The following is a 19301-nucleotide window of genomic DNA, read 5'->3' on the forward strand; positions in this document are numbered from 1 at the left end:
CCCCCACCCGAGAAAGCCGGAAAAACCGGAGATTTGGCGTCCCTGTGTACATCCCACAAAAAATTCCCACTGGGACAATAAAGTAAAGTCTTATCTTACCTTATCTTACCAGAACACAAACCTAAGGGGATGCATAAAATCCAATGATTGACGGATTGATTTGACCGAGCAAACAGTAGCACATAGACACAAGAGCCACAAGAGAGTCATTTAGTCATTTAGGTCAGGGAAAAAGTAAGGCAGACGGAGACAACAGAGGGTAAGAAAAAAGAAGTAGAACGAGAGAGGGAGAAGGAGAAAGAAAGAGAGAGAGGGAGAGGGGGGGGAAGGAGGGAGGGAGGGGGAGAGAAAGAGAGAGAGAGACCCAAAGAGAAAAGAGAGAGAGAGAGAGAGTTAATGTGTGAGCACAAAAGATGAACCGCAAGCTTTTCTAACAGACAACGGGCTTACCCTTGACCAGGGGTGGGCCTTGATCTGAGGGAACTTGAACTCGGAGTAGTTGGGGTTCATCTCTCGGATCTGCTCGCGCGTGGGCGTGCCCAGGACCTTGATGATCTCCACCAGCTGGTCCACGCCGCTGTCGCCCGGGAAGATGGGCTGACCCAGCAGCAACTCCGCCAGCACGCAGCCGGCTGACCACACGTCTGCAACACAAGTGACCACGTGACTAGTCAGTACAAGACGGGAGAAGGCGTGTTAAGCACATTAACAAAACAACAATGCTTTGGGCTTTTACTATGTCTTATTGAGAGTTTCACAGCACTTGCCATACAATAAGGTCATATAAGTGCCGAAGCATAGATGTGTTACAAGAGAGTAACATACACAAAAAAGAACAATTATGTTTTTAGCATGTTTTAGTGAGTTTTACAGCACTTGCAACACAATAAAGTCTCACTTTTTAGTTTTAGTAGAGGTTTTACGGCACTCGCAACTGCATAAAGTCATGTGAGCGCCAGAAGATTAGAGGTGTTACAAGAGAGTAGCAAAAATAAAAAAGAAGAAGGGGAGATAAGGACGATAGATGTTTGATAGGAAAGAAGAAGCAAACCACACAAGAGCAGCCGCCAACCACCCACACGACTAGTCGGTACAAAACGGAAGAAAGCGCTAAGCACATCAACAATGCAACAACAGATTTAGAATATATAACAATTAAACAGCACTCGGCATTTTTCCGAACCAGATTTTAGTTTACTTTAGTAGAGGTTTTACGGCGCTCGCAACTGCAAAATGTCATGAGCGCCAGAAGATTAGAGGTTTTACAAGAGAGTAACAAACATAAAAAAGATGAAAGGGAGATAAGGACGATAGATGTTTGATAGGAAAGAAGAAGCAAACCACACCAGAGCACCCGCCAACCACCCACTCCAAACCAGAGAGGAGGAGGTGACTCACCTATTTGACAAGTGTAATCTGTGGCACCAAATATTAACTCGGGAGCTCGATAGTAGCGGGAACAGATGTAGGATACATTGGGCTCCCCTCTCACTAATACTTTTGCACTGAAATAGAAAACAACAGGAGAAGTTCAAACACAACGGACGCCTTCCAACAAAAATACAGAGAGAGACATAATTCTACAATGTCTCATGAAAGTGAAAGGAAAAAAATTATTTTTTTAAACTGATTTAAAAAAGGCACACACACAAGGCCATACCAGACAAAATGTGGAGCACAGGCAGGAGTCCAGATCAACAAAGAGGGAGCTCAAGTTAGGCTCAAAGTAAACTGACTTCACACATCATTTTCTTGAACTCTACATCTACAGTCAGTTTATGTGGAATGTCTCTTTTATATTGGCAAAAGTTTTATGGCGCACACAACTGCATCTGGATTTGAAAAATTTACACATTTAAAATGATACTACATTTAAGAGGAAAAGACCAATGGTCTTCATAAAATTAAGAATTCTGTTGGAATCAACGATAGAGAACAAATTCTTGAGCCCCTTTGTCTCCTTATGACTGAAAAATGCTGGGGGGGGGGGGGGGGGGAATTTCATTATTTTTAAATGAGCCTGATTTCACCATGACAGCATACCACACATATTCTACTGACAGGTAAAAAAAAAAAAAAAAAAAAAAAAAAAAAAAAGAAAAAAGAAAAGAAAATGAGGATAAAGTTTATCAGAATCAACTCTGACCTTCCAAAATCACAGAGTTTGAGCACCCCAGTGTCCGGGTCAAGCAGCAGGTTCTGGGGCTTGATGTCGCGGTGGCAGACGCCTTGCGAGTGGATGTAGGCCAGGCTGCGGAACAGCTGGTACATGTACAGCTGACAGGGGAGAGAAGAAAAGGCATAATGGGTTTTACTGGTTTTTGCTTTACGGTTTAGAGTTTTTGAGGCACTTGCGACACAGGTAGGTCATATAGCTGCCGGAGATTAGAGGTGTTACAAGAGACAAATACAGAACAAGGAGGAGAGATAAGGACCCTCAACCACCCACACACACCTCGCAGGACAATAATAGCATAGCTGCTAACTTCAACAACAACAACAACAACAACAACAAAAAACCCCAAAAAACAAAACAAAACCCAACCTCTATCCATACAGCTAGTCAAGATGGTGGGTACTTTTAATAAGCGATGGCACTTGCAAAACAATGAGGTCATATAGCAGTCACTAGTGATGAGTTGCGAGGTGTTAGTCCTTGTGCACGACCACATAGCGCCAAAATTTTCAGTCGCACGCGACAAAATTGTCTCCTTCACAGTGCACAAGCAGTGGAATTTTAGTTGCAGTGGGGGTGGGTGGTTTCCTGCCGAGCACCTAATCACGTCGCGGTCACTGGGGTCGGCTCCCTGACGCCGCTGTCTGGCCTGACTTAATTTTTGGTACTTGTCAACATACAGTTTTAGTTGTATCCTGGTATTTATGTTACTTGTCATTTAATGCACCCAAAGCACGTATTTCTGCTCTTGAGACAAAAAAGAATGGGTATTGTAACTTGTCTGGTTTTTTCGTTAGACGCGCTGAAGTCAGCAATGCTAAATTGTAAAATTTTCTGGACAAGTGTGAAAGGAAAAAAAAATCAATATAAAATCAAAAAAGGCATGACAAAAACTGTCCTACTTTTCGAACATGAATGACATAACATTGGTGTAGATACTCAGAAAAGATGGAATCTGCGCATATGATAGAAAGCTGTAATTTTTCAACTTTATCCTGCGGGCTGCTGAGTCATGCTAACTAAAAGTAACAGAATTGGGCAAAAAGTGACACTGTGCCTTGTGCGCGATGAGACGTGCATGACCGGCTAAACCCTCGCGCGACTGGCAATTCACAGAAGAGAGACAGTGGCAAATTTTTAAAGTCAAGATGGACAAGGAAGTTCAAAGTCCGTCAGATGGAAGTTTTACGAGCCACTGACATTTTTTATTCCGTACATGGCCAGTCCTCCTCCTCTTCCCTCTCCTCCTCCTCCTCCAGCTGCCCGTCGAAAAAACAAATAAAAAAACAAAAACAAAATTAGATTCATAAAACTTGTATTGGGTCGAACTGAAGATGAACATCCTAAACACACACACACAACACGGCGTGTTAACCGCACTCCTTGGCTTGATATTTTGACCAAGGTTTCGCTACGACACCCTCGATCGCTACATCAGATCTACCACTCTATGAAATCTAAAAATCAGGACTTCAGAGTAAAATAATCAGGATCTGGTGAAAAAAATCGGGACCAACGGCAAATCGGTAAAAATAAGGGGAACGGTGTGTGTGTGTGTGTGTTCCCTGGTCCTTTTTATGAGGCAAGAATGCAAGACGAAAATTTTGCGCCGGCAAGGACCAGACGCTACGCAACGTGACGTACGAGGACAAAAGGTGTAAGTGCCAATGATTAGAGGTCTTACAAGAGAGTAACATACACCAAATAGGAGAGATAAGACAACAGACGTTTGATAACAAAGGAGCAAATGACACAAGAGCACCCCCCAACCACCTGCTACAGTGCCTCTGACAACATTCAACCCAAACACGTGATACAAACTAACCCTTACATCAGCAAGGAAAACTCTGACCTTGACCCCCCCCCCCCTGACCCAAGTAGTGCCTGCTAAACCATTGCAAGGTGAGGAAGAACATTTTTCATTGGATTACATGCTTATATGCCCATGTGCAATCACTTGAAATCACCACTTTCTTTACTGATTTTAAAAGGTTTTTAACAATAGCAAAAGCAAAAACCGACATCACCTTCAATGTACGGAGCAAACACCAAATTAACAAATTCATACAACCACATAATAACTCTTAACTGCTTCAACGCAGCACCCTTATTTTCCAGCTCAAAGAGGCACCATTGGACAAGCCATCTTCATGCCTCTGTCAAGTGACAATGCTCAATTTTTCCACACAACCGATCCTCGTTACCTGGTGCCCCATGCACATCCCCCCCCCCCCACCTGGTTTAGTTTAGTAGGGGTTTTTCGGGGCTCGCAACTGCATAAGGTCATTTGAGCGCCAGAAGATTAGAGGTGTTACAAGAGAGTAACAAACACAAAAAAGAAGGAGGGGAGATTTAATAAGGATGATAGATGTGTGATAGGAAAGAAGAAGCAAACCACACCAGAGCACCCGCCAACCACCCACCCACCCCCTTGTGTACACATGAACACAGTCAAACAAGAAGTGAAGAGGAGAAAAAAAGGAAAAGACAGGCCGAGTGACATAGGTATGGTCTGTGACTCACCTTTATGTATAGTATAGGTATGGTCTGTGACTCACCTTTATGTATAGTATAGGTATGGTCTGTGACTCACCTTTATGTATAGTATAGGTATGGTCTGTGACTCACCTTTATGTATAGTATAGGTATGGTCTGTGACTCACCTTTATGTATAGTATAGGTATGGTCTGTGACTCATCTTTATGTATAGTATAGGTATGGTCTGTGACTCACCTTTATGTATAGTATAGGTATGGTCTGTTTTGATTTACTGTAGTGTCTGGCTACTCTGTACACGGTCTCTGGGACAAACTCTAACACCAGGTTCAAAAACACTTCATCTTTCTGTGGACCAATGCAGGCATGGTTTCAGTTTTAGTAAAGAGTTTTACAGCACTTACAGCACAACAAGAATGTTACATAAGTGCAAAAGATGAGAAAATGGTGAAATGGTATAGGTTTAACGCCCCTATCAACACTATTAGGTTATTTAAGGGGCGGGACCTCCTAGTCTAACATCCGTCTCCGATAGGACCGAGCCAAGTGGGAAGTTCGTGTAAAGTGCCTTTCCCAAGGACACAACGTCGGACTGAGCTGAGGCTCGAACCCCCGAACTCGCAATCTCAAGATTTTAACCACTAGGCTACCGACGCCCTCAAAGATGAGAGGTGTTACAAAAAGAGTATCAAGCACAAAAAAGAAAGAAAGAGAGAAAAGGTGCGCATTCTCTGCACGAAAATGTAGAGGTCAAACTTATTGAGGAGCAACCTATGCCCTATTGAAAAAAAAAAATTAACCTTTACTTTACTTTCCTGGCCTCTGTTACCTTGCTGTGTTGAGGAGAGAAGCAAACACCTTTCTCTTCTTTGTTGTACCACCTGTATTTTTTTGGGGGGGTCTGATCTAATGTTTCTCTGATCCCTTCAATCCATCTTTCCCCGGGCCTGCCCCTTCCTCTGTCTTCATCTGACCTCTCGCACGTTCTCATAGCTAAACTGTCAGGTGGTAAGTCTAAACAGATACCGTAACCATTTAACCTGTTGTTTATCAATGTATTGCAAGCAGGGAGTTAATAATAATAATAATAGTAATATATACCATTTATATGGCGCATTTCCAAAAAAAGTAACTCAATGCGCTTTACATTGGAATACCCATTTTTCAAAAACCTTTCTTACTACTTTCTTTCTTCTCATGCAATATACATTAATGCACACACACACAGACTATTTTCATCCAGACATAGGAACAGGACAACTATAATGAAAGATAACGTTAAAAGCTTATGAAGGATAGGCCTGTAGGAACAGAAAATGTTTAAGATGTCTTTTGAAGCTATCAAGTGTTTTTATTTGTCTTAGTTTCATGGGTGATCTGTTCCCCATAAATGGACCAAGATATGAGAAAGATCTCTCTACATATGATTTGTATGATTTTACAGGTGTCATAAGTAGGGTGTTATCGTTTGATGATCTTAGGTTTCTCCCTGGTTTATATATACTGATAAGTTCTTGTAGATAAAAAGGAGCAGTTTTATTTACACATTTGAAACACATGACGCAGATTTTAAATATTATTCTTTCTTTTAGAGGGAGCCAATGAGTTGAGCCAACCCTCACAAGTTCCACAACGGTGACATGTTCTTACTCACCTTCTCCCCCGAGGAGTAAAAGAAGTACTTGAGTTTGACTATATTTTGGTGTTCCAGCTTACGCATGATTTGTAATTCCCGGTTCTGAAACACATCAAACAAAACAATTTTAATGGAAATAAGCATTGACTGTCAAGTGACGCTGCACAGCCTGTAAGCACAGCCTGTAAGCACAGCCTGTAAGCACAGCCTGTAAGCACAGCCTGTAAGCAGGACAATTTTAGTTCAGTAAGAGTTTTATGGCTCTTGCCAAACAAATAGGTTCGTTTTAGTTTTAGTAAGAGTGTTACGGCACTCCCAACTGCATAAGGTCATTTGAGCGCCAGAAGATTAGAGGTGTTACAAGAGAGTAACAAACACAAAAAAGAAGGTGGGGAGATAAGGACGATAGATGTTTGATAGGAAAGAAGGAGCAAACGACATCAGAGCACCCGCCAACCACCCACACAAATACGTTATATGCATGTCAAAGATTATTGATATTACTAGAGAAAGACATACAAAGAAAGAAAAAGGAGGAGACGTAAGAATGACAGATGATTGATAGGAAAGAAGGAGCATACCACACCAGAGCACCCGCCAAAAATGCACTTGGCAGGTGGTGAAAGGAACTGTTATAGCAGGAACACATTAGGGCGACGCTACGACTATGACAGCATCACAGAAAGGAAGTAGAAGAAGCAGAACACACACTCACAGGAGAGGTTGCCAGCCAACTATGAGTGGTGAAAAAGCGAACAAAAGGAGCATGAAGAACATGAATGAGAAAAGAACAGGGAAAAGGAGGAAATTTCCTAAACTAAACAAACATTTTAAAAATCCATCAATTTTCAAGTACAAAAGATTGTGGTAAAAGACAGACAGATTCATAACTGATTTCAACTACTGAGTTAGAAGCCACTGACAGAGTGCCAGATCTCAAGGGAGATCTATGTTGTGGATTCTGTAACATAAAAGGAAATTCATCATTTGACATGCCAGACCCACTTTACTCACTACCAGGGCAGCCTGCCTTCACAACCCATCATAAGCCCAACAGAGGCAACAGCCACCCAACAACAAGAAGTGTGAACAATCACAATAAATAATCAGGAAAATTTCTGCACACAAAACCATCATAAACTCTTTTTAAATAATGATGAGAAAATTTGATCATTTTATCTACAGACATGGGATAAATCCATTAACACATAGACTTTAGTTAGTACAAATGCATGTTTTATTGCAGTAAATAAAGAAAAATGACCTTTCCAAATTCTATCTTTTTATAGACATGGGATGAACCACTTAGAAGTAAGTATAACTGCATGTTTTATTGCAGTATCGGATAAAAATTACCCCACTTCAACGGTTGAGTACGATAAAAGTTTCAGTCACTCGTTCGTCCCCCCCCCCCCCCCTCCACAACAACAAATTGTTAATGAGCATGGCAGTAGAAGTCAGGCTGATTCTTGATTCTTCCCCACTGCTGTCTAGAGGTCTCCACTTGACCTCCTCAACCACCGCTCTTATCACCAGCCTTCCTTTGTCACAACTGATGGGGGGGGGGGGGGGGGGGGGGGAAAGACCAGTAAACCCCGTCTCCTTCCTAATCTGGTGGTTAACATAATTTCTCATTTATGAAGCATGCTGACAAAATTACCTACTTTTCGGATTCACGCCTTAAGGAAATAAGACACATCACACTTATTGGTTAAATTTTTACAATTTATAAGTGTGAAATAATAGAAGACTGGTAAAAGAATATATATATATATGGCATTAATAGAAAATCTACAAATTTGACCCTAATGTTGATTTTTGGCCAATATTTCCATTTGTAATTTGTGGATTGCAAGAAGTAACTCATTTTGATTTTGTCAGCACAACTCACATCAGGAATTTATTAGGCCACTGGATTGACCCCCCCCCCCCCCCCCCCCCCCCCAAAAAAAATAAAAAAAATTTGCACCCCGGGGAGAGGCCCTTTCCTTTTTTTCTCCCCAAAGAAAAAAAAAAAAAACTAGCTGGGTATTCGATATGTTGTTATAGTAGAGGTTTTACTGCGCTCGTAACAGCATAAGGTCATAAGAGCGCCAGAAGATTAGAGGTGTTACAAGAGAGTAACAAACATAAAAAAGAAGAAAGGGGAGATAAGGACGATAGATGTTTGATAGGAAAGAAGGAGCAAACCACACCAGAGCACCCACCAACCACGAATACGTACGAGAGTAGGCAGAATTGGCGCCCTCCAACCACCCACGGTGTAAACATGAGTTCACAAGAATCAGTACAAGGAAGTGATATAATATTATTATGTGTGCATCCCTAAAAACACCCAACAACCCCCACTTAAACTTTTACTGAACAAAATAAAGCTGAGTCTACAATGAGTTATGTGTTGACTACACAACAAACAAATTATACGAGCCAAAAACATACACAAATCCAAGTTTTAGCATTTTGGAGACAAAAAAAAACCCCCAACCAAAACCACTGATTTCCCTACAATCTTTCATTGTACTTGAAAAACGTGTCTGATTACAAATCTGCAGCTGCAGCAGTCCTCTCATTAATATACAGTGGAGCCTGCTTAAATCAAAATCTGCACAACAGAGATTTTTTTCAGTCTTGCAAGGTTTTCGATTTAGAGAGGTTGCTTCTATTTTTTTTTTTTTATCATAAATTTTACTTCCTTTTAGTTTCCACGGACTCTCAAGCTAAGGAAATAAGGCAACTTTGGTGGCCTGAAATACTGTAGTATTGGCTGGGACAGAGGTACGCTGCCTGCTGCATTTACCTGGGACTGAGGTCAGGGAGTGCAGAAAAATGTCTGTGGCTGGAAGGGTTAAAACAAGGAAAGATGGCCCCAAGAGCCATTCTCAGCTGGTAATAATTTTGCACCCACCATCCATGCCCCTGAACTTATAAGCAGCACCCAGCCTAAAACACCCCCACAATTTTCTTTTCTACTTGAAAACTTCAAATATCCAGAGAACATTCACACATCACCAGTGATCCACTCTCCCCAAGCACTCCCCCTCTTTGAAAAAAAAGAAACCCATGACCCACTCCACTCTTGTTTTAGTAAGTGAGCGGCACTTGCAAGACAGTAAGGGCATATATATAAGTGCCGAAGACTAGAGATTACAAGGGAGTAACAAACACAAAAAAGGAGGAGAGATAAGGACGATAGATGTTTTGATGGGAAAAAAAGGAGCAAACCACACCAAACCACCTGCCAACCACCCACACTCTGCTACTCTATGAGTACTGATAACAGACAAACAGCAACACAAAAAAAAGTCCCTGGAAGAGTAGAGACCCAGACGAGGAAAAAATCAGAGGTTCACCTTGAACCGCTTGTCTTGTAGGACTTTCTTGATGGCGACTAGTTCACCCGACTCGGTCAGCTTGGCCTGGTAGACCACGCCAAACGAGCCGTTGCCGATGACCTTGGCATCTGTGTAGCTGACCTCCTGTGCTCGGTCGGGCCCTTGACCTGCCGTGGCAAACACAGTGGTGACCTTGTTTCCATCTTTGCCTGGGTGAAGAATCGGAAGAGAACAGTTAGGGGCCATTTAATTATTTATTATTTCACATTCGTGTAGAAAAAAAAAAGAGCCTATAAAGTTGAGGGCGGGAATATGTTTGCTGAGAGGTTCCTTATCTATCCTTAAACTTAATAAACCATGCCATTATTCCTTCAGCATGACCAGCCAGGACAAATATCTAAGACAATTGTAACTATATCGCAGCAGTAATACTCTATGTATATATCTCGTCTTAGAGGGATTTGTCTTGCCAAAAGAAAAAAGTCAGCAAACCAATCTTTGCTGAACTACACAGGATCAATAATAGCACTAATAATTGCCAGTATTTTTGTCAATTACCGAAAATAATTATAATATACTGATTAGGTATTCCAGGTTTATTTTAATACATATCAAAATAAATTCTAGATTTAAAAAAAATACAATTTCAGTGTTCTGTCTTTACCTTTACTTTACTTTACTTGAACAGCAGTACATTTTAAAAACATATCATCATTTACTAGAGGGAAAAAATAAGCACATATGATTATCTTATTAGTCAGATTAGCTTGCTTAAGTCTTGACAAGAAGCTAGTCTGATTAAGAAGCTAGTCTGATTAAGAAGCTAGTCTGATTAGCTGGTTTTAGATTTGATAAAAAGTTGGAGTAAACAAAAATGTTAATGGGTACATTATAAAAAGTGAAATTAAAAACTAGGAACAAAGACAAAAATTGAAACAAAGCTTTTTACACCAACAAAACTTTAGGGTAAAAAATATAAAACAAAATACAAAACAAAAAGCGTCAACATTCGACTACTCAAAAACTACCCACAAATTAGTAAATGAACGCAGAGGAGAACGAGTGTACATACAACGGTTTGTCATAGAATAAAAAGGTTGGGAAAAGTTGACCTACTAGACTTTGACATGACACTGGCTTGACTCTCAACTGCTATTTTGTGTAGATTTGGCTTGGAAGAAAAGAAGAAAAAGCGAGCAAAGCTGCCTTATTTCAGCATCTTTACTTGTCACAACGTCCAGTAGAAAGTTAAAATAAAGTAATACTTTAACAATTGAAAAAAAAACAATAATTGCACAACAGTAGTTTTTTAAATGTCATTAACTAACTTTAGGAATTCTTTCCATGTTTGAGAGAGAGAGTGAGAGGGAGAGGGGGAAAGACAAAGAGAGAGATAGAGAGAGAGAGAGAGAGAGAGAGAGAGAGAGAGAGAGAGAGAGAGAGAGAGAAAGAGGAGGGAGGGGAGATTGTTTGTTTGAGAAAAGAGAGGCATATCGACACAGTAATCATAACTATGGTCATTTAGTGCTGGGAAAAAGTGAGACAGACAGAAACGGACAGTAAAGAAGTAGAACCTACCAGGGGTGCCCTAAAACCTCCCGCAGAGGGAGGGAGGGAGTGAGGGAGGAAGAGTCAGAAGGAGAAAGAGAGAAAGGGTTTAAAGTGAAGGGAATAAAATAATGGAACTTCAATGCATCGAGTAGCAAATGAAATCTACTTTTAAATTCAAATCACAAAAACCCACGTAAAAAGCAAAACTCATCACTATAACATGGACATTACAACCTAATGAATGTCACAATGTAACATCAAAAACGAGTGCACGAAAGTGTAACGTATTGTCGTTGTGTCTCCAAGTGGCCTCATATGATCGCCTCAGTCCACAGAGCTTCCATAAAAGAATCAGCGCAACAAACAGCAAAGAGGCCTACTCCTCAAGACCAGAGAGAGGATAGCAACACAAAAGAGGAGCGGGAGGAGCAGACTCTACTCGAATTCCTCCAATACAACGCAGAGTACTGACAAAACCATTCAGACACACGTCTCAAGTGTCTGTATGTTGGTTCAAGGCTGAGGTGTCTTTACTTTTTTAAAAGTAGTTGTTTACGCCCGAACGACTCAATTTAGTGATGATGATGATCCGTGCTGAAGGCACTCATAAAAATCCACAAAAAAAGGGGAAACCATTAAGATTTAATGAGAGTACTGACAGACTCTGGCACAGTTACCGGCCCCATAATTCCAACTTTACTATAATACAGTGATGATTTACAGTTTTATAATCCATTCCGTACCATCGTCAATAAACAGTAAGGACTAAAGACAAAGCCATTGTGAACAAAATAGTACAGAAATCTTGCCACGAACACAGAAGGGAGATGCACAAATATATCCAATAATATCCGACACACACACTCCATTGGACACACATACATAAAGCATAAGACCTATTCCTTCATCCGCTGACAAAACAAGACAACTTCAATTATCAAACCTACAGGGGGCACTGACAACGAAAGCATTCTGTTAAAAAATACGTCACATTAAGAGGCAAAGGTACAATAGAGGATCACACAGGGCAAGAGTTAGGGTCCGGTAGGAGGGGGGGGGGGGGGGGGAGGTGTTGCTTCAGATCAATCCAAAATGGAGACGCAGACAAGGAAAAGGTAGATGAGTTCTGACTTGGCTTGAGAAAATATAAATTAACAAGAGACATATAACGGAAGTGATTGCTTTTATCAAGTACACTCATCACAGAACTGCTTACTGATATCTCCCAGTCTTCATAATTATTTTTAAAATGACAATAAAAAGGAAACAAATTATATCATGAAAATTCAAAAATCATTTAAAGAGCCACCCTACAATTTTCAAAACAAAATTCTCTGTCTGAGATGGATGATTTACACTTGAATCGTAAACACTTTTGAAACTGAAAGGACAAGAATTATTAAACTTAATTTTTAAACATTCAGTAATCTAACGAGTACAATAGCTACTTAGAATACACAATAAGTTACAACACTGACAGACTGCACACAATAAATTAAACCCTTGATAGAAGATCTTAAATTTCAAAAAGTGAATATGACCAGGGGCGGGCGGCATCATCAAAACAACTTTGGAAGTGAATTTATATGCTGAGCCTGCATTGAATGCGGAGTGCAGAGCAAAAAATGATAATAATAATCCTCAAAACAGAACAGCGAAAGTCTTTTTGATTTCACATTGAAACATGTTACAACAAGTCAGTTCAAATAACAAACTCCATTAAAAATCTGGAAAGTGACCATGGGATCTAACTACAAAGAAAGTATTGGAAATTAAGATTATACTTCTACGCCAGAGAAACTAAAGCTGCTGAACCAAATCAGACTCAGGGGAGCATAGCTGATGCTGTTTTGTATATTAACATTAAATCAATCACTTCTCAATGAAACGGCGAAACGAACAAGAAATAGGAAATACCAAACAAACACACACCAGGGGAACAAACATGAAGGACTCATAGGTACATTATGACCAGAAAATAGCTCAACATATATTCAAAAAGTAGAAAATAGTAGACCTGCCAACTTGATAAGATTGAAATTGGGAAAATTACTCCTTTTCAAAGGCAAAAAGGGAAAAATGCAAGACGAATGTCCTCAAACGTTAACTTATTCCCAGACTGACACTGCAAAATCCCACCAAACATCTAAAACAAAGGTTAAAGCTATGATACGTGTACCATTTGGCTATACAGCCAAAAAGATAAACTGTTCGTCGCCACAATTTGTCCTGATCAAGAAGGACAAAGAAGAAAGACTCCACAACTTGAAAAAAAAAAAGAAGAAACTAATGTCAACGTTGCACTGTAAAAAACAAACGCTTTCTTTCCTCATTCCTTCTTTGCAGACTTCGATAATTTAGAAAAGAAAATCATTTTTTCTCTTGGACTCATTTAATCAGGGAAATCATGTCATTACCAGGACCTCGAGGGAAGACGGTCTAAATTTAGGAATTTCCCGATAAAATTGGGAATTTCCAGATAAAATCGAAAAGGTTGGCAGGTCTGAAAAAGTGAAAAAACCCCCAACAAAACAACCCACATTGAAACAAAAACCAAATTGATAAAATTACTGAGAAATATAAAAGAAACGGTAAAGCAGGAACAAATCCCTCAATAAAGGCAATAAAGCTAAATGAAAATGACCGAAACTGAACAAAACTCGCCGACCGAAGTGTAATAAAAAGACCTGAAACTAACATCGAGCAAAACAGGTCAATACCTGACCAAAACATGAAAACTGCAAGAAAGTCTGTCACAACATGCTGAACACTACCTGTCACATTTAAGTGAAAAGTATACTGAGAGATGATCTATTTAACGAAATGTCTTTACTGTAATCAATTTTAGAATCTGTGTATGTATGATGAGTATAAAGTACCATGAGAGCATCACTGAACATAAAACATTTTGGGAATAATGCACCTGACAACACACCTGCACACCCAGTGCAAGACATGGACAAGACGAGGGACAGAGGCTAACAGAAACAACAAACTCCACACTATACTATGTGTTTACTACAGGACGACAGACAATATTCAGCTGCCTCACAAAGCAATCCACAGGTTAAGTCGTGTGCGCCGGTAGCAGCAAAAGTACCAGACAATAATTTCAGATCTGTTATTACATTTATAAAAAAACCCATATTGATGACACTCCAAAAGAAAACATAATAAAAGGCTTGTTAGAGGTAGGTAGGTACTAATTAGAAAGTCCCCTCGCTTTAATTTCTTTCTTTCAAAAAAGGGAAACTGAGGCAAAATTGAAGAAAGGAAGCAAGGGACAAAAAAAATATGAATGAACCAACACATTATAGGGAAGCAACACACAATTTTAGAAAGCACAAACAAGACGCTTTGAACAATGAGAACCATCTTGAGACAATCTTGACGGACAATTTTAAAATACAATCAGTGTCTCAGTAATTTGCTGAGACTAAAATTTGAGAGCTCATTGGACACTACTTCAAATCAAAAGGACCATCCAGTCATAAGTATTAAATTCCAAGGAACAGAAATAAACTCTTATCAGCTCAAACTAGCATTATAGGGATCCCCTTACTTTGGAAATACTTTAAAAAGTTATCCCGCATTTTTTGTGTGTTAGCATTCCTTATTAAAAAGAAGACATTATAGGGTATCTCACTCAATTCTTAGCAATTTTAATTTAAAAAGTTATAAATTTCGCTGTCTAAGGTGCTGCCTTACTGTCCGGCACAGAAAATGCACGTTCAACTCAATGCGTCATGGTGTAAATGAAGTAACGCACCCCAACCAGCTCAGGTGCATGGCTCTGCAGACTGTAGGCTCAAGAGTAAACAAACCGACATGATAGGCTTTGCTAAGAATGTCACAAGATTTACTCTGCTCATCAAAAAAGTCCTGAGATATCAAAACCTGCGCATAGAACCAGTAGACTAAACTAAAAGTAAAAGCTTCTTTTCAAGAGATTTCTTGTATTTCAGAATTTGTGACAGTTTTGTCGTTACCCGATGCCTTAGCTTAGCCTACTTATTTATTAGCCACATTAAGTAAGAACTTCAGGACTTCCTTGAACAATTATGACTATTGTTATATGTGAAGTAGAGTGGTGAAATCAGGCGCTCGTCAAAATAAAATGAAATCCGAGAAATTGGCATTTTTCTGCCAGTTTGGAAACATTTTTCAAACTTTTGTTTTTTGTCTCAACACCTTGTATGTCCATTCAAAAACACTTTTATGTGTGGATTTTAAGGGAAAATGTTGAATAAAGGCACAAAGAATGTGAATATGCAGTTTCCAAGGACTCTAAAGCTATGGAAGTCACCAAACTTTTTGCGGCCATTTTAATTATGAAACCAGGCGACCCCACCTCCTTCAATCGCAAATATCTCGACTTTTCTATTCAAGATGAATGGACATTTTTTAAAATCGAACGCAAAGCAAATGAGAACAACCTTTTAAAGATGACATTAATAACAACTCCATATATGCTCAAAACTGACGAAAGCCTGATTCCACCGCATTGTGACACATATAATGACTAACACTGATGTATCACTTTAAACCTTAACCTCTGACCCCTTCCCGCTTCCTGAGAGGATCAATCTGAGTGATAACCTACTTTCCTTTTACAGTGTCCATCCCATGGGGCTAGGGGTTACCTAGCCTAAACAAAAAACTTCTTTCCTCGTGCCTTGAGTAAAATAATCTACCAAAGCCAAAACTGTAAATAAGTTTACAAAACTCTAGATCTAGATCTATACTCTAGCCTATGGCTATGTCTGCGTGCGAAAACATCTAGCCTAAATACAGACCCCGTCAATTTTTAGTTTGAATGACAAGTAGATCTATTATTATAGTGGAAGTAGAAAAAAGAGAATCTTTAGTTTCACTGAAGGCTGGTGTTATTCTCACCCAGATTCATTTTACTCTCTCCCGGTCTCAGAATACAACACTATCCTATCGCATTGAAGTAGTGTTGTTGTTCTTTCATTTTCAACCAAAATTACGGCAAAATGAGTGATTTAGAGGCTGACTTTGCTGAAACCAGTGAGGAAAAAATTTCAGATGAAGACGTCAGTTTTTAAGTTAATGTGATTTCCGTTGAACCAGTGACAGCTGTGCACAAGGCTTTGAGACTGAAAAAGGTTTGGGATACTGCTTGGGCGTTAAAAAATTTTTCAAGGATTTTTTTGAGAGTTAGATCTAATCTAGATTTTCTAGATCTAGACCTAGATCTAGATCTTAAACAGATGATCAGTGTTGATTCCCAACATCCCATAACTCAAAACCTAAAGGAAATAAAAAAGGCAGAAACGAAAAAAACAGGGTGAGAATAATATATGGGAGTACAGTCGAACCTGTGTAAGACGGAATCGCAAGGGAGCAAGAAAAAAATTATGTCTTAGAAGACATTTTCCGTCTTCTAGCCGGTGGGATCAAGGATCGCTTGTCCTATCGGCAAGCGGTGGTCAAATCTTCACACCTCTCAATTGCTATCCTGTCTGATAATGACAAGTATCAATCTTACTTTTATCCAATTACCATCAGTGCTTGCCTTTCATAGGACCACTGTTTGACCTATTAAAAACAGAAACGTTTGAACATCTCCTTTGCTTCCACCTGTAACCCCAGCCATCGGTGTAACAAGCACAGCAACGAATGCCACCCCTCACTGCCATCATGTAACGATTCCAGGAACTCTTTTCTCTGCTGGCTGTACGATCAGGGCGACAGGCATTGGTCAATCTAATTTCACACCTCTGGCTTCTGGTTCTCGAGCACTCTCACGGGCAGTCGTGAGATTTCACACCCACACTACCCTGCTGACCATCTGCTTCGCTCACATGATGGAGTAACATCTACCCTCAAATTGCACCCTTACTCCCCTTCCTCGCCCAGCAGCACGGCCATGGTGTTAAGTTTAGAGCCGGCGGAACCAAACTGACGAGTTTTGTTTCAAATCAGGGCTGAGCGGGCAAAGGATTTTCCATTTTAGACAGGTGAAACCCTAGCTAGGAAGGGACCGGATTTTTCTTTCCGTTTCCGTGTTGGACAGGTCTCCATTTTATAATTATACAGGTAATTAAAGAGGAATATATCAAGAGGGGAGCGGGAAGATTCTGTTAAGAAAGGTTTCCGTTTTATACAGGTTTCTGTTAAGGCAGGATCGACTGTATTCTCACCCCGTTCAATGAGACACCAAACACCATTCCCGGTACCCCCTAACCTAAATAAGATCTAGATCTAGATATCTAATTTAGATTTACACCTTTCTTTACTTTAACACACCCCTTCTCTTCTTGAATTCCTGCTGTCCCAACAATTGACAGGTCTATCTCGATCAACACTACAGTACAGCTTTAGATTCAAGCAGAAAACAGCGAGTCTAATTTTGTGACTTAACTTATATATAACACAAAAATCATTTATGTGTAGCCTAGTGATGTTGAGATAGGCTGGATTAAGTTTGATAAGTCTCACTGTATATGTACTACAACACTACACCTGGCAGTACTACGACTGCTAGAGATCTACTGGCTAGGGCTATCTGAGCTATCCCTGTCCCTTGGACTGGGCTGGAGTCGTAGGCTAAATTGGAGTTTCTCGGAACAACCTTTATCCTTTACATGCAACGCACAATTCGATTAACACAATGCTATGTATAGCACCCCACCCACAATCAAGAGATGGTGCCATTCATCTTCGACAAAAGGGAAAACAAAATTTTCATAAGATTTATCATTGTCAAACCGCCATTTTGGATGTCTCAACAGCATGGCTGACATAAAAAGTCAGCACTTACTGATGGTTCTCATCCCTCCAAATGGTGCGTTTTGGCCTGATTTTCCACCTTCAGCGAATGAAGTAGTTCTGGGTCGGCCGCTCATAGTACACTATGGTCCAGAACGAAGCAAAGTCTCTTGTCTCTAATGAAATCTAAAGACCTTCTTCACATTTCATTCATGAGCAGTAGACGGATCCGTGAAGTCTAAGAAACAAGAGTTGTATGTTCTTCAGTTTTTGGGGCACTAATTCGCGAAAATCACACCAAACAAAAACATTTCAGGTCGATACCACTTGTCAAGTAACAAACAAGTCTATCTCAAGCACTTTTGAGTCCATATACACAGAGAACAGAGTACAAATGGTAAATTTATCCGTTTTGTTTGACATCCATTTCTGTTTCCAATGGCCGAAAAAGCAGTTCCGTTCAGCGATGTGATGCGGATGTTCGCTGTAAGACTTTTAAAATGTGAACATTTTCTGCAAAATGTCCGACTGTTGTATTTCAAACTTAAGCATTAGGCGTTTTCTCTGAGATGATTCTTGTGAATTGTAAGGGTAATGCTTATTATGATAGTACTATTTTAACTCTTAAAAAGGAAATTGTTAATTTTAAAGAGCTTTTACTAATATGCGTTAGCGCAATTTGTTACTACGAGCGTTTTTCATTTTGAAAACGTTCAAGAACTGATACGTTGCTTTGGTTTATGTGAAAGTCCATGCAAAGAAATGAAAATGAATTACGATTGTGTTGCAAATATGTTAAACGCACAAACGTAAAAAAACAGCTTCTATTCAAGACGGGGCTATAAGATGGTTCGAGTTGAATTTAATAACGTTTTGTCTTATGCTCAGAAATATGCAGAGTTTACGGTACTAGGAAGGAAGCCTTTCGGCATATATCGGTAGCCAATCAAACTGGCTATACTCCCCGAGAAGGGTAACGGAAATTCGCGATCGTCACAGTTACAGAGTACACAAGTTATGTTAACGTCATACTATTACAGTCACGCGCAAAATGAAAATTTCACATGATCGCCTCAAAATTAGCCAAGGCTAATCTAGTATTTTTTTGATGTATCAAAGCCAATGAGCTAATTTTTGCTCACCCACGAGCATCAGTTTTTTCTAAAACAACTATACTTTATTTCGAAAGGCGGGACTGATTTAGTAATGCGTTTGGTCTTGCAGTTTATCGAATTTTAGTAAACGACTAGAAAAAGATGGTAATCCCCTGATTCACGCCCCCACCCCGCCCACTGCCCCATTTATTACTCACTTATTCCCCTTCAGTCTGTACTGAACTATAAAAGTTTGCAGTTGCCTTGCTGGCTTCAGCGTC

At 39.9% G+C, this 19301-nt stretch overlaps 1 protein-coding gene across 1 annotated transcript in view; it reads right to left on the reverse strand.

Annotated features, from left to right (window-relative positions):
• Positions 1–18397, reverse strand: part of LOC100533534 (glycogen synthase kinase 3) — a 21201-nt gene extending 2804 nt beyond the window's left edge. The window contains exons 1-7 of the mRNA XM_005107838.3: positions 17979–18397; positions 9659–9849; positions 6327–6410; positions 4910–5020; positions 2147–2277; positions 1399–1505; positions 451–644 (exon numbers count right to left, since the gene is read on the reverse strand). Coding sequence (XP_005107895.1) covers positions 451–644; positions 1399–1505; positions 2147–2277; positions 4910–5020; positions 6327–6410; positions 9659–9849; positions 17979–18063 — 903 coding nt within the window. The 5' untranslated portion in view covers positions 18064–18397. The remainder of the gene's footprint in view (positions 1–450; positions 645–1398; positions 1506–2146; positions 2278–4909; positions 5021–6326; positions 6411–9658; positions 9850–17978) is intronic.
• Between the last annotated feature and the right edge of the window lie 904 nt (positions 18398–19301).

The sequence above is a fragment of the Aplysia californica genome, unplaced genomic scaffold, assembly GCF_000002075.1.
Source record: "Aplysia californica isolate F4 #8 unplaced genomic scaffold, AplCal3.0 scaffold00636, whole genome shotgun sequence".
Lineage (NCBI taxonomy): Eukaryota > Metazoa > Mollusca > Gastropoda > Aplysiida > Aplysiidae > Aplysia > Aplysia californica.